Here is a 22961-nt window from a genome sequence, read left to right on the forward strand (position 1 = left end):
CTTCTAGATTCTTATTCCTCGCAAGGAGCGCCAGCAGGACGTCCTGGTTGGGCGCTGCGTCGGCTAGATCCTCGTCCTGATGCGTCGATGGCAACGTGGGTCCTAGCGGCGGCATGGCACCCGGCGGTGGACGCGGCATCATCACCGGCGGGCCCGCTGCGGCCCCGAGCGGCAGGGCCAGGCCGCCGGAAGTGTGGTGCAGAGAATTGTGAGCCGCTATCGGACCGCTGCTGGTCAAGCTCGTCGGTAGCGTCGCGACCGGCGGCTGCACCGCTGCCGACATCGACAGATCGACACCACCCAGGAGCACCGGACGACAACCACCGGAAGCACCGCTGCCGCTCACCGCCGGGAGGATCCCGCCGCCCCCCGGCAGCGGTGCGTACGGCAAGTACAGCTCCAGTCTAAGAGTAAGCTTGTGCAATCGCGTCAGCAGCAATATCCGGCGAGGCGCGTCGCCCTTTCGACAGTCTTTCCAAGACCTACGATTTGTCTCCTCGTAGGCGGCGAGATTTGCTATTTATTTCTTCCACTGCGATTCAAATTTGCTGGATGCAGTCACTGACTTCAACGATTCTTCCCAAAGGTTCACTTCGTCCACTGTCGTTGACGTCAGTGCATACTCTGAGCGATTGCGAGAAAACTGAATACTGTTTTTATACGGCACTCTCGATGCTGTAAAGTCTCTAGCAAATTACGCGCTCACTATTTTTATTACACTTATCTTCATCGTTCCAAGATAATGTACCGAATATTAAATTCCTCGACGATCTTGAAAATGTGACCCAGTCTTTGTCAAACAAACTACACAGAAGTTATCACTCAGTGCAGTTTTCAATGTGAGAAAAATGCACCAACTTGATTCACACATACAATCGTCTTCGCTCCACGTTTTATCTTGAAGAATCTTAGGTGTGGCTAATTTTTTAACAGAATTCTTGTGATTGCTGCTAAACGACGAAGTCACGAAAGAGAATGTTTTTTCTGTAACAGAAATACCCGTTGAGTTTGAGACTCGTTTACAAGCTCGTAGCACGAGACTTGAATGGGCTGTTTGTAAATAGTTCCGCCAACACTATCGCACAAGCCGCTTGACGATTTATTGTCGATGAAACGGTTTACGCTGAACAAATGTATGCGATTTTCCGATCGCGATGCAGTATTTTCTCGGCCGACATCTTAAATCTTTTTGTACTTTCTACATTTAGCTAATTGCAGTCTCTCTTTTTGGATTTCAAGTTGTTCGCACTTATTGCTGTTACAAAAATGTAATTGATGGAAAATAATCGGGCAAAAACAAGCAAAACCGAGTAGGATTAACGGACGCCGACGATCAAAAGTTCGATCACATACACGCTCGAATACATACGATGTTTTCAATCACACAAAATTTGTCACTTTTCTCTACTTCGACTAACTCTATGCGTGGAAATCCTAACCTGTGTTATTTCGTGTGATACATGCCGTATTTTTAATCGTACCAATTCACGTCACTTTTTCTTACTTAATTTCGACGAAAGAATCCCCGAGTCGGCATCGTTTAGTGCGATACATGCGATGTTTTTGATTCTTCAAAATTTATGTCTCTTCTTTTCTGCTCACGATCGCTCCGAGTCGAGTCCACGTCTTCGAGTTGATATCTTCGATCGAGCCGAAAGTCGCCGTCGACGCACCGCGCGTCTTCTAGCAAGGTCCGAGCGGGCCTGAAGTTAGCCGCGCACTCGCCAATGCTTCCAACTGCCGACGGACCGCCGCGCTGGCTGCTTATCGGATCGTTCGCGAGACCCGGTTTATCTCGACCATAACCTTGAATAGCGTAGTGTCGATCTTGTCGGACGTCAAATCCGCCGAATCGCGATTTCGATGTTGCCCACTGTTTAGCATAGGAAACACTTGCTTCTTGATAAACGATGTTTTGATATATGCCACATGTGCTTCTGATTTAAACACAACAGTTAAGTATAGCAAGATATTTATTGCAGATATGTTTCTTAAATCGCAATAGAGCCACGGATGTTCTCTAATTCCGTAAATACTGTGAGATAAACTTTTGGAATTATTGTGCGTGAAACAAAACTGCAAAAATTCAATCAATAACGATTGTTTTGTGCGATTGTTATTACGTACATTATGTTATTTTCACTAATTAATAAAGAAACACTACCTTTTATACATACATCCTATTCAATATTATATTTTCTTTGCTAAAAGATTGTCTAATTCTCATTGTTCCTCCGTCAACAGTTAAATCTCGACATATCTCTCTTCCTTTCTCTGATTTTCTCACTATTATGGCTGCACAAAAAATGTTCTTAATGTTAATATTCCACAAAACGACTAAAATTTTCTTTCAACGCCGAGCAGATTATTAATAACACTCGAAGCTCTCTCTTTTGCAAACCGATTCCTTTCGAATCGCATCGAGTCGATATCGTTGCAGCATTCGATAGCGAGACGGTTTTTGCGCGCGTGTCGATGTAAATTTTGTGCCGTGTCCGATGTGAATCATCCGACCGTCGACGTGGAGAAAAACGCGGCTGGATCTAGCCGCTCGCCGAGATCTTCGCCCAGTTGCTTCGGCGATTGGAGCCGAATATGCGGTCAGCCCCGTCGGTCGCCGGTAAGAAACGCCGAATTCCGCGGCCTCTTGATCGCGATCTTCGACCTGCCACGTTGTCCTGTCCGTTTTTTCTTTCTCATCGGTGATGTGGATCCGTTCCGATGCGGCCCGCCGGTTTACGAGCGCATTCGACGACACTCCTCGATGACCGTCGCTGATCGTCCTCGCTCGACTCGATATCTTCGCATCTTGCTTCTGGCCGGAAACGTCGAAGATGAAGGATCTCTTCGGCGCTCTCTGGTCGAGATTCTCACAATGGATAATAATTTCAAAGGAAATTTGATAAGCGATTTGAATTTAGCTAATCGATTAGATAATTGCTGCTTTTTTTAAACAGGTAGCATATCTTTCACCTTGTATATTCACAAGTATAATCGTTCTTTATATTCAGAATTTAAAATGTTGAAAAATTTTTGAAAAAATGTAATTTAATTCTTAAATAACGCACTAATAACTGATTTTAATAACTCACTGATCCGACGAACGAAATCCAATGCGGCGAAAACCAAAACACGGATGTTCGATGAGGTTATGTCAGAATCCCTGAATGTCCTTTCGAAAACACTGAGATGTAGTCCAATTATTATCCGATATATCTTTCGACAAATCTTGATGTTTGCGATAATAGGAATTAATCATCAAGGTTAGTGTTCAACGATTTTATCCAAGATTTATATCCAAAACTCATCCGCACTGTAAACGTAAATACAGGTGTGTCTTATTCATTCACTTTCTATATTCACAGGTACGGTCATTTTTTCGAGTCAACTCAAAAATTGAAATGTTGAAATAACAAGAAATTCGCGGAATTCTCGATCGAACGACACGATCGGATAATGTGCGATTTGATTAGCAGGTGCCGCGGTACTATGGAGCCGGCTTCGGCCACGGCTCGGTTGTAGCACACCGGTTAGCAGAAACCGGGCGCTCAGAGGGCACGGAGAACGCGGAAGGTGGAGGTGGTCGCGCACCGTCCGAAATCGCGTACGCAGCCGGCAGAGGAGAAGTTGTTGGCGCCCTACCTATCGTCCTCGGCCACCACCAAGACCACCGCCACCGCCGCCTCGAGCATCACCTCGAAAGGGGGAAATCATCGGTGGGGAGATGTTTCGACACGCCTGCGCTGCTCCGCGAACAACCTCCGTCCTCTTCGCTCGCGAGACAACGCGAAAAACGCACCCGCGGTACGATCTCGCGCAAGATTTCGCGATGGTTTACGATAACGATGGCTTACGAACGGCTCGCAAAGCCAACGGAGTTCCCCTGCTCGAGTGGGCGATGAACTTCACTTGCATTGGAAAAAAAAGATGTAGATTGCGAGTAAAGTTGACCGATATATGAGCGCAAACAGCCTTGGAAGTTAACATGTGAGATATAGAGTCTCATTGAGAGATTATAGATATTGGTGCAAAAAAGGCTTTCGAGCGCGCAATTATATTGTTCGCTTAAGAGATAAAAATCTGTAACATCATTTATTTAGATACTTTACGTTTGAAAGATAAACTTTAGTTTTAAATTCACTTTTCTAATTTCTCCATGTTTACAAGTAATGTTATTAGTTATTTAATGCATATGAAATCCTGAAGATAAGGCGTGTAAGGGGCGCTTTAATTCATTTACGTCTAACGCAGGCGATAAATCATACGACTGTGGCGCATTATTAATAAAACTAAGGGCTGACGGGAGTGAGAAAAGGAGGGCCCAAACTTCCGCAGACGTCGAAAGTTCCGCAAGAAACAGGACAGGATAGTATCAAGCGCTAATCAAGACCGATGGTCAATAATGGCGGCCACGGGCTGGTCGGCCAACCCAAGTCCAACCTACCCCTCGGGCGTCGGGCGTGTACGGGGTGGTTTAAGCTACCACCGTCGTCACCGCCGCCGCCGCCGCCGCCGCCGCCGCCGCCATCTCCCACCACCACGCTCGACAGGGGTTGATCCTGGCCGGAGCTAGAGAGTGAGACATATTTTTATTGCAGCTAGGTGAATCACTGCTACGAGGTATTTCTCCGTGTTATCTCTAGCCGTGCGCGTGAACTCTCGCTCTTTCTCGTCCTTTATTTTCGTTGCTGGAAACATGCAAGTTGCATGAAAGATTCGCGCAATTTTAGTAAACGGATTTCTCGCGCACAAAGTTGCGTTAATGACGGCAATACAAATTTCTCTTACAATTATGGAGAAAGACTTTTCGTTCTTTCACGCGTAATTGATTTTAGAATAAAGTAACATTGATAATTAGAAATATTTCTCTATTGATACAGCAGAATTTTTTTATATCAAATGAAATATCGTAATACATTTAACTGCAACGCGAAAATATTAATCGGATTTTTTAGATTGTAGACATAAAGCTCGTTACATGCAAAATACATGTGGCGCGCGTTGGTTGCGGCTCGCATCGGAAAGAGCATTTGCGAATGGTTCGTATATACGTTCGTACATGCGTATATGATGTGTACATAGTATATACACTTGATCCCACCTACATATCTGCTCCCGCGCATTCACGCATACTACTACACTGGCGAGTCTACGATTCCGTGCGTGTTCAGTCGTCCGTATGAATTTACTGTTGTATATATCTAGATGTGGTACATACACGCGGCATGCATCAGAAATCGCACATTTTTTTTTAATTATAGATACCAATGAGAAAAAGCGATCGTTTCAACGTCTATTTACACGTCTTGCGTTTATTTATTCAATATTGATTATAATTAATAACAACACTCGATCATTCTACATTTAAAGTTTTAAGGAGGAAAAAATTTGAGAAGTTTAATCACTCGAGCATAATAATCTGTATTCCTTTCTTTCAACCGACGATATAAAGATTAGCTTTTTTTGAAAAGGTTTTATTTTTCAAATTTGACGGAATTGCATGGTGGTTTTCCGGATTACCGGGAGGAAAAGAGTCGTATTTGTTGGACCGATGTAATCGGTCCACTAGGAAAATCCGCTTCTGCGAAATGCCGGTGGAGGTAAATGAATTCCGTCTACCCCGCTGGTCTTCCGCAAGCCACGGTGAGAGAGAAACCCGTGGCCCTTTACGGCGCTTTCATGAAGTGAATATTTAACTTTTACGTCTTGTGGGTTAAAAATGCTGACCTGCAAGCGCGCGCGGCAGAGGTTTAAAAAGTTACCGAAGCACGGCGATAAAAGATAACGGCATATAAAACTTTCCAAAGTTTTGTCGAAGTAGGTACACGGTGGACTTGAGCGGCTTGGAATTATTTTCTCAATCAAAAAGTTCTTTCTCAAAGCGCTGTTTGATTCCTGTCCGTGTCGATTTCTCTATCAATCCAAATAAATGGATAAAATGTGAATAATTATTGTGCACAGCTTATGCTGAATATATACGTGTAATATGCAAAATAGATGCATAGTAAAAATGGGAGAATATAAAAAAAAGCAATCTTGGACAATATCGTATACCACTCGATAATCAAAGTAATATCGATTATGAGATTGCAATGTGCGGTGCAATATAAATAAAATATTGAGTATTGTTACGCACCTGTGTAAGTAAAATAAATATTTGCAAAATGTGTACGCTGCTCCTATACAAGAGACAAGGCCCCAGAGGGATTCAAACCCTCGATCTCCCGTGTTTACTAGACAGGCGCTTTAACTACCTAAGCCATGGCGCCGTATGTCTGAACGTTCGAGTTACGTTCACCTCTCCAGCTGATAAGATATAAATAATATCTATTATTTTGTTGATTACATAGCATTGCATAGCAAAACGTAGCTTATCAGTTTTCGCTTAAAATAACGCGATGATAATGCTGGGTTTGCAATTCTGAAAGCGAAAAGAAGAAATTAATTAAGCATACAAATGAGAAACTCCCCTAAGCAAGATGAAACAGGCTATATATCTGCAACCAATTTTTTCGTCTTTAATTGCCCTCGGGCATCAAAATCCTGAATCCCGTTAATAATAAAACATTTTGCGCAATGAAACTGACTATCATATCGCCTCGTCACAATTGAAAAGCTAACGCAACTTAATCTAACATTGTAGGAATCAAAGCTCACGGAATGCCAAATTTACTTGCAATCGTAATGGAAGAGATACGCGGACGCCAACGAGAATTGGCTGATGTGAACGTCAAAGGGAATGCAGTATAGCCATCGCCTCGCTGAGTAGTGTCTGATTAGCGATTACATTATTTCAATGCCGGCCTACAACTCGCCCTGCGCGCGGCAGCGAACCGTTCGGTCTGCAATATTAAAGTGGAATTAATGAAATCGCGGCCGAGGCATTTCCCCGGCCGGTTTATTAGTCTTTAATAAAGAAAGCGTGTCGTAAATTCCCGCCAAAGCCGAGAAGAGAGAGGAAGCCCTCGCGGCTGTAGCTTTAATCTGTTCCTTATAAGTCCCGCTAGTTTCCTTTGATCATCGCTGAAAGTTCGCCCTGGAGCAGCGCGGTATGCATAAACAGGACTCGCGGCCGGTTAAAAAGTCAAATAACGCACCGATGGATCGAGCTACGTTAATCAAAGGTGCGCTTCCTTCTGAGATACAAGAATCCTATGAACAAGGAGTCCTGTGAAGACGTTATGAAGACGAATTATTAATCAAAGGACGTGCGCGTTCTTATTACATCGCGGTATATTATTACTGTCAATATTTTATGCGATTGCAGCGGCGAATAAAGAAGAGCTAATACGTCGGCGAGTGATGGAAAGGCAGTTGGAAGTTTTCCAAAATACGAGGATAATTCTTTCCATAGATAAAAAGAGCAAGCGAGTCGGCTTAAAGCTCCGATAGAATGAGGAAACGAAAAGCAGAGAGAGAGAGAGAAAGAGAGAGCCACAGAAGAGGACGCAAAGAAATAACATTGTAGGTGGATATGTAGGAGAAGAATGCCGATGGCACCGTCGTAAATTCCTGCAAACAGCCCCGCGTGAAATATAGAGGTGGCTACGTTCTGCATATGTCATCTGTGCTTTTTCTCGCCCATCGCTCGCGCCGCACGTGTTAACGCGCGTCCTCGCGCGAAGAAAGTGGGATGAGAAAAAGAGATGGCAAGGGGAGGTAGGGTGGTAGCGGAGAGAGGAAGAAGTTCGAAGCAACAAAACGGTGGGACCGAGAGAGGAGAGAAGGAAGAGGCGCGAAGGAGCGACGAGAGCAAATCGTGGGGACGTTTCGCACGCGAAAGAGCACATGCTCGTAGGCGGAGAAGAGGAGGAGGAGGAGGAGAAGGAGGAGGAGGAGGAGGACGGGAGAGGGTGGAAGTATGTACGCAGCTGCACCGACGAAGTGCATTGGAGAGGACAGGACAAGATGGGCCGTGAGAGAACGAGAACGAGGTATCGGGCGGAGGGAGCAGGATGGATGGACGCGCGGAAAACGCGCGTGAATTTGTTTGCCTCTTTCGGCGGAGAGGCCGTCGGCTCGTATCGATTCGGCGCCGTCGTTTGGATATTAACGCCCGGTATATCGCGTGAAATTATTCGGGGTGAATTCCGAAATGTAGGCTTTTCTCTTGCGGCATGCTCAATTTCAGAAATGCGTGGAAACCGATGTATCAAACCAAGAAGGAATCCCATAAACCGAACGATTCTAATCTTCTACCTGACCTACTTTCAATTACTACTGAATTTAGCAAGCTTCTTCACGTGAAACAACACAACGAACATTTGACACAACCATATAATTTTAATTCTGATTTGAGCTAAAAAATAAAATCTAATTTTAATGTGATGTTTATCGCCCGCAAAATTACTATCGCGAATTCTATTTGCAATCTGAATGCGGAAACAGTTATGCATTCAAATTTTTATTTGTATTAAAAATTTGTTTACGAATAAATTTGCAGCAAATTATATAAGCAATAAAATAAGTTATAAAATAAACACTGTTTATTCTAAATTTCAAATATCAGACCAGCGTTTACTATCAGGAAGACTGAAAGGATTAATGTGTAATTGAGCAACGGAGGATGTTTTGGAAGACTTTGTCGAATGCATCTCTGACGTAGGACGGTAGAACGTTATCGTTTCTTTCACTCCAGTCGCACGAGCTCGGCTCCGGCTTGAAAAATGTGGAGCACGTTGACGTGGGTGCCAGGGAAGAGAGACGAGAGGATATCGAACCGGCGAGGCCAGAGGGGCGGAGTTGCCACGCCGGGTTACCATGGAAACGTGACACTCTCTTTCGGGCTTTTCGAGCTTTTCGAGCTTTTCGAGCCATTCGCCCGCGCTAACCATCGCGCGCTATTCGTTTCCGTTATGCAACTCCCCGATATCCAGATACGATTTTCTCTCCATATACCTACGAGAGAGAAATAGAAAAGGACATAAAGGTATCAATTACTCTAATTAATAGTTTACAAATCATGTAAACAATGAAACGTTTCGTGGCCGATTATTATTCATGTTTCAAAGGAATTAAAACAAAAAGAGAATCAAACGCGTAGAATTTTTCACGCGTGGAATCATTTCGAAGAACAAAGCAAAGCTAAAAAATCAAAATAAAAAAAAAATAGGTTGAGGAGACAGTGATAATGCGAAATAAATATGCAAACATTCTAATCAATGCGCAATGATGTCATTAAATCTATAAACTGTTTGAATGTACATATTTACGTCGAGAAGCAAGTTGCACTAAAGTGTTGCTTGTTATATAACTGGATTAAATCTTTTTAAAAATACCGTCATTTATTTCGTTGTCTCGTGATTCTAGAAGATCAAGTACACGGTCATAACGGGAAAGGTTAGGCGAGGTTAAGGGTTAAGATCCGTACTGCGTGTCCGGAATTACGCGTGGACGACTTTCAAGCTGACAAGTCGCGCGAAACGCGACGAAAGCCGTCGATGTCTCTTCCTGATGGCGCGAGACTGGTCCGAGGTCGAGGAACGTAGTAGGTTTAATTTCGTTGAGTGCATCCAACGACTGATCCGAGTAGTCCCCGCGTGTCCGCCCACGCTACACATACGCGCGCGGCGGTGGACACACGTGTGCGCGCCGCACGAGAGAGAGAGTTTAAACGAACGCGTTTATGTGACACGTGGATTGTAACGCTATAACTATCCTTACACATATGTATTGGTGCGCGAAACATACATATACGCTTACACAAGATGTGTTAGAATCCTGAATTGGTATAATTATTTATTGATTTTCTTAAAATAAAAAATTCCTTTATCATAGTCAAAAATCGCGAGCAATTAAAAGCAACAAGCTCATCGCGAAAACTATTAAAAAATTCTCTCGGGAAATAAGTCTTTAGCTATTAATAACTGTCATTGCACGACAGTATAAAGATTCATTTACATTTTTCGATATATATTATTTCTGATTAATTTATGATTATACATTGAATAAAGTTATGTTTTATTATAAATGTACTTTATAATAGAAGTTTGATTTTATGTTTAATTATTAAAATGTATAATGCTGAATGTTAAAAACTTGCTATAAGTAATGTTCTGTGCAATTTTTGTCGAGAAATAGCACTGAATTTATCGTAATGCTCTAAAATATCCTGTACTGTCATAAATTATTTAGGCGATTACTACATTATTTGAGAGGATCAACAAACACGCTGGACGAAGTGGTCAGGCACGGCGAGAAAAGTTATACACTTTGAGTAGCATGAACAAACCAATTAGCTGGTTAAGCGACCAAACCCCCATGAAATTCAATTGTCTTCGCCCCATGCGTCTCGCCCCGGTTAACCGCCCTTATATTTTCATCCCTCGGCACGAAGACTGTGCCACGAAGAGTCTAACGGCCGGTGCAGGCTCGCTATTATGGTGTCAATTAAATTAGATCACCAGCTAGCTAGGGGTGGCTTAACTGATATGATGTCAGTGCCGCGCGAGGTGTACCCGCACAAAAATAAAATGTAGATACACGCAGTTAAATACCGTATTAATGATATATTTGACGTTCATTTATTTTATTTATTTGCCTTCGTGCATTTTAAATAGGTAAATTCGTGCAAAGTGCGATGTGAAAGGTAGACTGCAATTTATGCACGATAATTTATATTGTATATAAAAATGAGTGAAATTCAATGTCGCACATTTAATATAATTTATTAATAATACTGATTGTTATACTTGTTTAATCATAATTATGATGTTTGTAGATTGTCTTTATTTAACTCTCTGTTTATTTAATATAATATATATGTAAAACGAAATGTGTAATCAGAGAATAATAAATATAAACTAAAAGATAAATATATATTTATTTAGACGATATAAGAATAAACTAATTACGCTATTACTAAATTCTGAAATAAATATTCTGTGCTGTACTGATTATCAATTATCTTGTACTGATTATCAATTATGTACGTATAAAATGTATAGCAATTAAAAGTTTAAAATTAAAAGATAAAAATTTTGATTAAGTGTATAATCTATGTAAATTATAATTTATTTAATGAAAGACAAAAAATTTTATTAAACATTATTTATTATTTATACATTTATTAAATAGTTAACAAATATAGAAAAATGATCAAACATTACAAAACCTCATTATTTTCGTTAAATTTCTTTGTATTTTATTATCAATATTTGATACTTGATATTTTTTACTTATCTACAAACATCATAATCATGATAAAACAGGTAAAATCAATATATATTGATAAATCATATTAAACGCGTGACATTGAGCAATATTTATATAATGGTTTTAAACACAAATTTGAAAAATGTATCGTAAAGATGCAGATCCGTACAAAAACAGAAAAGCATTAAGCGTTTAACTTGTCGAGCACAGTAGTAAGTCATATTTTACAAATCACTTGACTGTTTATGAATAATTTAAACGTTCAGCCCCTGGATATGGGCGAGGGTAAAACTGACGATCCTCTGAGGACAAAACGCAGAAGCCCTTCAGGGACCTGGACCCTTTGTTACTGACCCTGTGCCTGGTCGTTAGAGCAAGGACGCCAGTGTTTGATCCTACACCACACGGTAAGCCACGAAGGATCATTGTCCGTATTGATCTATTCTCATATTCACTTCACTATTTCTCAAGCAGGAAATTTAGAATCAGACTACGCGTGATAAAATAAATATATCTCACAATGGACCAAAAATATTGCTCTTCCATACTTATTTAACTTTAAACTTAGCATAACTAAAAATTGCAATTCAAGATATACGCTTATTAGATATTTTTCTCACATAAAACGAAAAGAAATTAATATGTAACAGCATTGAAAAAAAATTAGTTGACTAAAACACGACTTTAAGTTTATTGATGCAGTTTTTCATAAAATATTTTATATAAAATATTTGCAGAAATATTTGTATCGAAAAAAGCTTTGGAAAAAAGTTTATATCTTTCAATTATGCTAAACTTCTACTTAATTTTGCAATATTTTTTACAATTTATTTGATTTTTCGAAAAACCGTTTAAGTGCAAAACGATTGATATATCTAAGTGAAAAGTCACTCAGATCAATGGCTTTTCATTTTAGTCGTAAGATATCGCGCACAAGATGACTCTGTGACTCATACGATTGCTGGAAAAGCGTTGAGTCCGATTTCGACGTCGATCCCTAAGCTTCGCGAATACAAAGGGTCGTATTCAGGATCGAGCTGATCATTGCTAACGATAATGGTGGATTAGCACGATCCCATCTGTCATTTGACTTATACAATCTCGGTAAGTTTTCTCAAAACTTATTGTATTGAGTTAAACCAGATTCGATCACGTAAAGCCAAAAGATTGCCTATATGCTTCGTATCAATGTCTGTCAGTTTCAATATTTATTATTAAATTTAAACAACCCTAACTATAGATTTTCAATTATCTTTAAAACATTAAAATTACGTTTTAAAAGAAAAATCACATTAGACTATAAAATTTAATGTAAGATAAATATAAAATTAATGTAGAAACATATTTAAAAAATTGAGCAAAATGTTGAAAATTTGAGAAATTAAATCTTTTAAACGCACGGCTATTCAAAGCTACGAAATCGTTACTTTATACAAGATATCTCGAAAGTTTATCACCTCTTTTTAATATTATTGCTACACATATTTTTTAATATTATCATTATATATGTATATCTTTATTACAAAGCCATGCTGTTGCTACATTTCATACACTCTACTTCTAGTAGGTATGTTTTGTTCGATGCACAACAAACGGACCGAGATAGGGCGACTTATGTCGGATATACATTTCATTTGGCGGCCTGCCAATTGGCCTGATCGCCCCATCCGAGCACTGCGGGCATTTCACGGATTCGACGAATATTTAGTGGGGTTTTACGGATTTAACGCTTACCGTTAAAGCAGGTGGTTCGCACATCGAACATTCATCTTGTGCGGTCGGCAGCCTTGCGGATTAACTGATGGCCCTCTCTTCTCTTGTCAGATCTTTATGGTGGTGTACCATGCCGCCTCTTTACTCTCCATCGCTCTTTCGACGTTTCTCCGTGCTTTTGTTTCGTAAGAGCATGCGTTCTATGTCATTCATATCTCTTCCAACGATGTGAAGCAATTAATTACCTAATAATAAAAATAAAGTAAATAATAAACAGTTAAATTTATCACAAATTCAGCGAGGTTTGTGCAGCAGTAGATTCTATTACAAAGTACTTTACACGCGTGAAAATTTCCTATAAAATAGAAATCTAATTTTCTAAACTTTTCAAAAGACTTTCTGCATGTGAGATATTTCTTAATATAATAAAACAAAAAAAAAATAAACTTGAGGGGGCACCCGGGTTTGAACCGGGGACCTCTCGATCTGCAGTCGAATGCTCTACCACTGAGCTATACCCCCAATTCCTAGTACGTTCTCTGATTATGCTGTTCACAGTGATTTTAAATAAAATGTACTAATATAACTTTAACACTTTAATTATTATCTTACAAAATAATTAAAAATGTTTAACAAGAATAATAAATACTATAATATTAAAATAATAAATAAAAGAATTTTTGAAATTATAAATCTTGTATTTTTGTAAATGTGCTCAATATAAATTTTATTATAGAGATAGCTTGGCTCAGTTTTAAAACGTATTCTCATTATAAATCTGGAAAGCATAAGATTTAATTAAGAAAACATCAATAAGAAGAAACATATAGATGTATATGGGCTAATTGAACAAAAAGAATTTTTGTTTGACTTATCAAAGCTACGTAGTATTAACAATACTATTAATAATGTTTTTAAAAAATGATAAAAGTCAATCAAGAGTAAACTGCTAATTAAATGCTAAGAGTGGAATTTTCGAGCTATATATATAATAAGCCCAATTTATAATTCTTTTTCTATATCTGAATCAAATAACAATATGCTGAAAGTGTTCTGAAATAATTCATGTGTGTATTTTAAAGTTTCTAGAAAATTCATAATCTTTAAAAAATTATAAAATTAACCAAAATTAGCTGCTAATTAAATTTCTACAGTTAAGTTTCCAAATTCTGAGAAACTAACAATTATAACTTTTCTCGTATTTCTATATTAATTTCTATCAATAAATCTAGAAAGTTTTTAAAATGCTTAAAAATTATTGTATATTTAAGATATTAAAAAAGTAATAAATTGCTATTTCGATTTCAAAAGTTGAGTTTTCGAGCTATGGTTTCGGCTAAACATTTTTTTCTTGTTTTATATAACCACTCTTTATCAATGATATATCTATTTCGTCTGAAACTAATATTTCTAAAGCTTTTATTAAAATAAAATTTATTTTAAAATAATTTTTTTATTATTAACGATGATATGGAGTATAATTTATTTAAACGTGACGGCAATGAGTATCAATAATATATTGCTCTAGTTCGGTATTCGACGACTCTCCGAGGACAATGCAAAAACAGTCCTTGTTGTCATACAAATAGCCATGAGCGCTACCTCCCGCGAGCATGGATGGCGACAGGTAGAGTAATATACTACGGACCACCTAGTGGCTTCATGACTTTGCCATATGTCAGCGTGACTAAGGCACACATGGTCGAGATCATTGAGCGTCAGACTTTCCGCACGTGTTAGTAAAATGTTTTATTTTCCAATAAAATGCGCTATTTCTCAAAGTATGAATTCTTCAAGTTATAAATCTCTTTATAAATTTATATTCCTCTTTTTGTCGAAAGTTTTTTGTGAATGCCTTTTCTATGCATATCACTTGTGATATATACAACGGTGAGGAGTTATGTTATGAATAAAGAATTTCCGAGAGTGCATTATCTTAGATAATGGATTTCTTGTTAAATTATTAATTTAAGTTGTCGCCGCAACTTTCTTTAATTTACTTGCATAATGCAGAGATTCTGATAGAATCTTTGCGACATTCAGTAATATGAAAGCTTTCCATTATGAATAAGATTCATAAATAAAATTTTTACTATCTTAATAAAAATTTTAAAAAATGCATAAAATGAAAAAAAAATTGCATATCAAAAATATTTTATCCATAAATTAAGGCCTTAATTTCAATATTGCAAATTATATACAAGAGAATTCTTCTCCAAGAAAAATTGGATAATTTTAAACATAAAAGTGTTCGATTCTCTCTCACATAATGTCGACCAATGCTGAGCATTATTAGTATATCATTATTATGTTGCTTTGTATTGTTTTATTATAGTAGAATAATGATAAACACATTCATGCTCAACATACCTATACAGATCGAAGAGCAATGCGATCAGCCGTTTTTCAATGCTCTCTGGCTTGTATAACGAGAAAAATAAAACGGGTTACGTCGAAATCAGTCTATGCAGCAGCCTTCCGTTTGGTTTGCGAATTAATCCATCAAAACGGTCACGGTATAACTCACACCCTTCTTGTTTTGTTCCGCGCGCGTCTGCCTCTGTGTTCGCCTCCTAATGTCCGAGAGTCGATTGCTCGCTGCGTTTAAATGTACGGACAACGACGGGCGGCACGAAAATTTGATTCACTCTTACGCATCTATATAAACAAATGAGAGATTACATTTTATACAAGGTGTACAAAAATTTACTTTTTTTCGAAAATATTAAGAAACCTTGTTAATGAATAGATCATCGGGAAACAGATATTTGGATGTTTGGATAAAATATGTATTCGTATTTCTGAGATAAGACGTATATCATCAAAGGATCTTCGTCCACTAGAAACATTGAAATTAGATTAGATTGTTCTTGATTAGATTATTACGATAAACATATGCAAAACCGTGTAAAACACAAGCTAACAATTGTGTGGTTGTTATTTGAAAATCAAGTATTTATCGTCATATAATAATTACAAATACATATTACAAATATATTCAATCAATGTATTAATAAATTTTATTGTAGTAGATAAGATTTTATAAACAGATATTTAATTACGTGTACATATATTTGTAATAACTGTTAATTAACTAAATGTAAAATACAAAACGAAAATCGGCGATAATATGTAAATGTATCTTAATAATTTATTGGAGTGATAAATTTGGCTGATTATAAACGTGAAAGAGAGAGAAAAAGAATCAATTTAACTTTATTTGCAAACTGTGTTAAGAAGCATTAAGTAATAATGTAAATAGTAACTTGTTCTCGCAATCAACTTGATTTATTAAATGAAGCAAAATAAGCCACATATGTTTGTCATGTCCGCAGCGGTCATGCGAAGTTCTCGAAATTATCTAGAACTCTTACCCTCGCGTAATACTTACGATATATCTATCCCGGTAGATATCCTGGCATCAAACCAACTGGCACCATTAACCCAAATATATATGCCGTCCATTATGAAGCGGGTCCCAGCTAAATTAATCACGGATTTCTCTTGCACAGCCATCGGTTCTATCGACCTCGAAATTCCATAATTCGATAATCTAGAATTCAATCAAAGATTTATTCATCACCAGAAATTCTCTTTCCATATACATTTTTAGACTATTTGTACAGCCTCTTATTTTTAATACATCATTCTATCATCTTTTTATTTATAACATTATTTTTTACATCTTATTAATATTGTACAAGTACCAGTATCGCAACAGAAACAGTAGGTTTCGATAATTATTAAGCTATTTTTTTTTAAATGATACAATTTTTGTACTGATATATAGACATGAAAATTTTATGGTATGTCTACATCATTTACTATTTCTTATCTGCAATTATATAATCATATATCTGTATATAATTATAAAATGATAATACATTCTTAATATATAGCCGTTATTACGAATTTGTGCAGCAGCTTGAATAATATTTATCAATTTTTATCGTGTAAATTTCTATAACCATTCTTCAATTATTACTATTGCAAATGTATTCTTATTTTGTCGTGCAAAATAAGGAAAATAACATGGCAGATAAATTTTTCTCGCTACGTTTCCCTCAGTTGCTTTCGAGAATTGGCTAAGAACAAATTTGGATTACGAAGAAACACACGCGCGATATTCGCATAAGAATCTTTTTACCGGAATAAATTAAATTAAGCGCGATTTCTTCCTCTTCGCGAAACTCCCGCCAGGCATTTTAACGCGCGACACATGCTCGCATATCTATTATGCAAACACGCAAATGTCACTTCGTCGTGTGTATCCGTAATTTCTCTATGCGTAACAACAGTGTATGTGTGTTGTGTACAGGGTAGCACGGAAAAGACGAGGATCAGCAATGAGCATTTATCTTTATAAAACGAGAGTGAAATCTTCTTCAGTTGAATATTTAATTTACAAGTTAAAATTTCTATTAAATACCGCTTTTTTTATTTTAAACCAATATAAAAAAGTGAGAATTTAGTTTATATGCATTTATATTATCTTATTGTAATAAATAAATATAAAATATTTCACATTTTAATTTAATTTTTGTTGAAAAAAAAAAAAGAATTTGGCCGATGTATATTACTTAGAAATTAGCAAGCTGATATTTTCAACGCCATAGACGTGACAAGATGTGTCACATATAGATCACATTTATTTGTCAAAAATAAACACATGCAGTGCATTTTAATAGGAAGTATTAAGATTTAAGATTCTCTCTTACAAATAACGTTAATTCTAAAATTTAATAAAATTAGAGATAGCAGTTATGTATGAAATTGTACCGAAAGAAATTATCAACATCTGGCTGATGCTGATTTTCATCCTTTCCAGACCACCCTGTACGCTCTGCGTATGTAATGCATGCGTTGCAGGTGCCGCGACGCGATGTGCAGCGGATATGCACAGTCGCGATCGGCGCCTGTGGACGCGCGCGGCCAGCACAGCCTTGTCCCTCGTGTGGGTGCAATATCGGTGGATGCTACGTACACACCGAATAGTGTAGGATCAATATAAGCGATGACACAGCGAGAGCTCATCTTTAAGCCACGCCCAGGAACACGCCGCGGACGAATACGGACATGAACGCAGCGAAGAGTGGCCAACCGGCATCGCGCATCGATTTTTCGCGTCTTTTTCCCTTTTTTTTCGCGAAAGTGAATTTCTTCGCGAGGCTGACAAGGCAGCGTGGTGAGGGTGAGAAGGGAGAGAGAGAGAGAGAGAGGAATGGAGGGATGGGGAAGAACGAGAGCTTAAAGGGCGAACGTTGTGGAATAGAGAGGGTGCGATGAGAAGCGACAGAGAGCGGGGAAGAGATGGAGGGATGAAGCAGCGATGGTAGTTGAGGGAAAGTACGAGGGGACGATGGGGGAGACAGAGGGAAGAAGACGCCTGTGGAGAGAAGGCGGAGGATGAGGATCGATGAGGACGGGGTGACTCTTCCATGCCAGGGGTAAACGAACCTCCATTTCATCTACCCTTCGCGCCGTTATCGGCTGTCCCTTTTTCAATCGAGGGAATCTCCTGCTGCTAGCTAGGGATATGGAGGTGCCTCGCGGACTCATTCACGCGCATATCTTGCCAGCCGAAACATTTCCGGTTGTTGTCATTGCTTACAATTGCACTTGTGTTATCGTCGATCATATTATGATAATATCGTATGCTGCTACTCCAGAAAATAAAAGTTTCTTTTTCCACACATACACACACACACACACACATTTGTGCTCCATTAATTATTTTATCTGTAACAATTTAATAATGTTTTTCAAAACATTAAGCTGATAATAAAATAAAGCAATAAAAAAGAAAAATATTATCAGATTTTTCATAATTTCTATTGTATAAATTTAGTTATTTTCTACAACATCTTGATAATAAAAAAGATGAGATTTTATATTATGGGGAAGAACTGTGAATATTTTATTATATATTTCATAATTTTAAAATATTCATATAGTTGACAAAATAATGTCAGTTTTTAAATTATTGATAAATTATTGCTATTATAAATTTAATACAGTATTATAAAATTAATATAAAAAAAATTAATAAATATGATATATATAATTTTTTAATCAATTAAAAAAATTTATTTTTTTAAATAAAAGTAGCATGTTACGTCAAATTAATTTCATTTTTTATTTGAATTTATATGTATTAAATTGAACTACCAATGCCATCTTGTCATACGGAAACTAACTCTTTACTGCTTTACCATTCGGGTACCAATAGATAACATAAAATGTTAAACGTGAATCAGTAGATATCGTGATATTATCTATTTTGCTTTACATTTTATCAATTTGAATAAAGATAATGAATTTGATTTTTACATTTTATTTAATATCATTATTCAATAAATTATCATCGCCTCTAAATATTTTGATATTTGATCTAGCATTTAAAAAAAATTTAAATATGTACTAGCATGTAGCCAAATTCGTTTTAAAAATAATTTCAGGACAAATAGCCTCATTATAAGCAAGTACCAAACATGATGTAATCTTCACATCATGAAGCGGACATAGATATTCACGGAGTGAAATTTTCAAGTTTCGAGTTTTTAGTCGTGTGTAGGAAACGAAATTATATACAAAAATTATTTTTGCAACTTTTAAGAAAAGAATTAAACTTTACTTAAGAGTTCGCTCTTGGTCGCGTATACGGAAAAAAAATTACGCAAGAATTATTTTTAGCGACTCTAAACTTTAAACTTTATGAGTTCCAGTTCACATTGTTAGTTGCATGTAGAGGAAAAGGAAATATATATATAAGGAATAGATGTTACGACTTAGCAATTTTGAACTTTATTCAAAGTTCAAACTTGGTCGCTTATAGGAGGAATACCTAAAAATTATTTTTATATTCGCTTACGACCCCACTTGCGTAGGGTACACAAAAAATTAGTCTATAGACTCATCAGTTGTTCCCCTCCACGGAAATCTTTAGTAAAAGGCGAAAGATTTATGCGTGCATTGAAGGGAAACCAGAGTGACGATCCGTTCTCTGCTCGGAGTCTTATGCTCTACTGAAGTAACTTTTACTTACGAGAAAATGATGAAGGTAATCGGCCATCTGGTGGTCACTACGGACATTAACTGGTAACGTAGCATGATGTGCAGGCTTGTTCGACCGGTTTATTCACTCAATAGCCATTTAGCATAGCCTGTTTAGCATCTCAGAAGTAGTTGCATTATATAATTTGATGATCAATATCCGTAAAACCAAACCTGAAAAAAAGTTTTAAATTGCAGTTAAAAAAATATGTTACAAATATAGCCTATTAATTAAGAAAAAAATAATTTCTATAAAAATATGTCTCTTAATTGATATTTATCTTATAAAATATATAAAATTAAAACAATGCAGTTTTATAAAAAATCAAAAATATTACATAGTGATTAGTGGGAAAGTTTTTTGTTGGGACAATTTATCGTTACAAGAAAGACTCGTAATAAATGGTAATAAAAGTAACATGACATCACGACGGGGTTCCAATTTTCTGGTGCTACTACGAATTTCTCACTCCTCTTGTCCCATTCTTGTGAATTACCGGATGTGCTGACTCCGCACTGAAGGTCTTTGCTAAATTTCATTTTCTCCATCGTTTCTTTTGTAGTTCGATATGTAGGTAACGACTAATATAATCTTCGCAACTGTTTTACAAGTACAGTTACTTTTATACAAATCTTTCTATTTATTCTTTTTTCAATGGTGTTATTTACTGCAATAATTCCAATATATTACTACAAATTGCTATATTGCATTCTTTGTGCAATTTAGATTCAATTTCATCTAAATTTTTCTCATCGTTGTATATATAATATCTATGTTAAATATTTTAACCAATTCTTAAATTAAAATTTTATTAAAATCTAATTAAACAATGTATAAGATTCTTTTAACTTAATGATCTGAATGATGAGTTATATTCTATAATAATTTTTTTTATACATTTCAAAATGTAAAAAACTTTTAACATTTTTCAGAATTTAATTATAAATAAAATTTTACCATACAAAATTGTTTTATTCTAATTCACATTTTTCACAAACATTTTTTTATTTCGTACTTGACAATGAGTGTCTATATATAATTTATGCAGTAAATATTTGATTTTAAAATAAATACAAATATAGATATTACAAATAATTGTGTTTTGTGTTACTAACATATTATTATTTAAAAAAATATTAACTTAATACATTTAAAAAGTGCAAAAAATCAATAATCCGCAAACATAGTACGCGGATGAGGCCCCGGAGGGATTCGAACCCTCGATCTCCTGTTTACTAGACAGGCGCTTTAACCAACTAAGCCACGGCGCCCACTTAGTTATGTGAGCAGTATTAATGTATAGATACTTTTTATACATAATTTTTTATATTTCCACAGTAAATTTAAATTTTCAAATAATTCATTTAGAAATATCAATATCTTAATGCATAATTTGTAATATATTATTTAAACAAAAATAATCGATACAATTGTCAATAGAATATTTTTTTAAAGTAAAATATTTTATGTTTCATTAGATTAAATAAAACAAAATAAAATAAAATAAAATAAAATAAAATAAAATAAAACAAAATAAAATAAAATAATTTTTTCCTAACAATTATTAATATTTAATTTTTATTGCGGTTTTATCACATGTTATAAGAAAAAAATTTGGAGGCGCCGGGTATCGATCCCGGTACCTCTCGCATGCTAAGCGAGCGCTCTACCATCTGAGCTACGCCCCCTTTATACATTTCGTGTAATATTTTCCACAAAACAAATGTTTTATTTTTACATTAATCAAAGACAACGAAAGTAAAACTTTTGCATGTCTAAAAAAAATTTATATAAATATTCAAATGTCAATAATAAAAGATTTGAATAATAAAAAATTATATTTTGACGTGTCAAAAAATATTATAAAGTATAATATTTTAGAGAATATAAAATTAAAAAATCTTATGCCTTATTCAATTTGACTTACGCAAATATTTGCAGAAAATGAATTTTTAAAATAATATTCTTTATGTTCGATTCGATTAACAAATTTATCATAAGATTGCTTATAAAGCGCCACATTAAAGTTTTAAGAAAATGCCATGATAAAAATGTTAATAAAATAAAATAAAAAACTATTATTAATGTTTCCGGGTAGAAAGTAGAAGACACTATTTTTTGTGTCACTTTCAAATTTCTTGTATAAAATTAGTATCATATGAGATGTTTCTCGAAAAATCTCGAGGGGAAAATCAAACAATCTCTTGTAAAAGATACAAGTAAAATATACTATGATGTAATATTGATTATTAATTATAATAAAAAATCTTAGGTAAACCTGAACACATACAGGAAATTTGAAAGCGACACAAAAACAGCGTCTTCTACTTTCTATTTGTTCTGCTCTTTTACTTTCTATTTGTGCTATACTAATATAAATTAATTTTTGGCATTTAAAGATCTTCATTGTACTAATTGTTACTAATTTCAATTCATATATTCAAACTTGAATGAAACAAATATGAATATAATTAGTTTCTTCAAATTTGCAAGAAATATAATTTTGATAATGTAGTATTTGTTATCTTAATTTTGCTTGAATACAGCACATATAACAAGAAAAATTTATACAATGTGATCTAATTATCACAGAAACTGCAGATAATTAATAAAGCTAATTCATCAATAATAAAATATAATGCGTCACATATGTAGCGAGCAACTGTTAAATTGAAAGTTACGAAAGTAGGTCAGCACAAACTGGTTAAAACAAAAAATGGGCTCGTCCGGGATTTGAACCCGGGACCTCTCGCACCCTAAGCGAGAATCATACCCCTAGACCAACGAGCCATAACGGAAACTTGTTGCTTCTATAACGATGACCAGCTTTAATTCTCAAAAAATAATTATGAATAATAAGTATAAAAATTTACTTTTTTTTTGCTCACATGTAATAAATAGATTAAATTATTCTAGAACTTATGTGTAAACTTCATATTTAAAAAATTTATAAGGAAAGAAGCAAGATATTATATTTAATACAAGATAAAGTGTTATTATCTTTATAACATTTTATATGAGTTTTAAAAGGTAAGAATCC

At 36.0% G+C, this 22961-nt stretch overlaps 2 protein-coding genes and 5 non-coding genes across 11 annotated transcripts in view; all 7 read right to left on the bottom strand.

Moving 5' to 3' along the window:
- Lim3 (Lim3 homeobox protein) overlaps positions 1-3189 on the bottom strand; it is a 42730-nt gene extending 39541 nt beyond the window's left edge. Inside the window, exons 1-2 of one of the 4 annotated variants that reach the window (XM_067348320.1) lie at positions 3093-3189; positions 1-2857 (exon numbers count right to left, since the gene is read on the bottom strand). In XM_067348320.1, coding sequence (XP_067204421.1) covers positions 1-283 — 283 coding nt within the window. In that variant the 5' untranslated portion in view covers positions 284-2857; positions 3093-3189. Of the gene's footprint in view, positions 2858-3092 lie in introns of those variants that run through there. The other 3 variants (XM_067348321.1, XM_067348322.1, XM_012370829.2) reach the window with 3 other exon arrangements.
- The window catches only part of LOC136997462 (uncharacterized), a 25224-nt gene continuing 3767 nt past the window's right edge, over positions 1505-22961 (bottom strand). Inside the window, exons 2-7 of one of the 2 annotated variants that reach the window (XM_067348372.1) lie at positions 19913-20094; positions 16259-16420; positions 15602-15706; positions 15238-15525; positions 12889-13112; positions 1505-3313 (exon numbers count right to left, since the gene is read on the bottom strand). In XM_067348372.1, the coding sequence (XP_067204473.1) occupies positions 15441-15525; positions 15602-15706; positions 16259-16420; positions 19913-19977 (417 nt within the window). In that variant the 5' untranslated portion in view covers positions 19978-20094 and the 3' untranslated portion in view covers positions 1505-3313; positions 12889-13112; positions 15238-15440. Of the gene's footprint in view, positions 3314-8516; positions 8899-12888; positions 13113-15237; positions 15526-15601; positions 15707-16258; positions 16421-19912; positions 20095-22961 lie in introns of those variants that run through there. The other variant, XM_067348374.1, reaches the window with a different exon arrangement.
- TRNAC-GCA (transfer RNA cysteine (anticodon GCA)) lies at positions 13318-13389 on the bottom strand. The gene has a single exon. It is a non-coding gene; the product is annotated as a tRNA-Cys (tRNA).
- Positions 19739-19859, bottom strand: LOC136997551 (U5 spliceosomal RNA). The gene has a single exon (XR_010888265.1). It is a non-coding gene; the product is annotated as a U5 spliceosomal RNA (small nuclear RNA).
- On the bottom strand, positions 21119-21192 carry TRNAT-AGU (transfer RNA threonine (anticodon AGU)). Its single transcript has one exon. It is a non-coding gene; the product is annotated as a tRNA-Thr (tRNA).
- TRNAA-AGC (transfer RNA alanine (anticodon AGC)) lies at positions 21537-21609 on the bottom strand. The gene has a single exon. It is a non-coding gene; the product is annotated as a tRNA-Ala (tRNA).
- TRNAP-AGG (transfer RNA proline (anticodon AGG)) lies at positions 22640-22711 on the bottom strand. Its single transcript has one exon. It is a non-coding gene; the product is annotated as a tRNA-Pro (tRNA).

Source organism: Linepithema humile, chromosome 1 (genome assembly GCF_040581485.1).
Source record: "Linepithema humile isolate Giens D197 chromosome 1, Lhum_UNIL_v1.0, whole genome shotgun sequence".
NCBI classification, from domain to species: Eukaryota; Metazoa; Arthropoda; class Insecta; order Hymenoptera; family Formicidae; genus Linepithema; species Linepithema humile.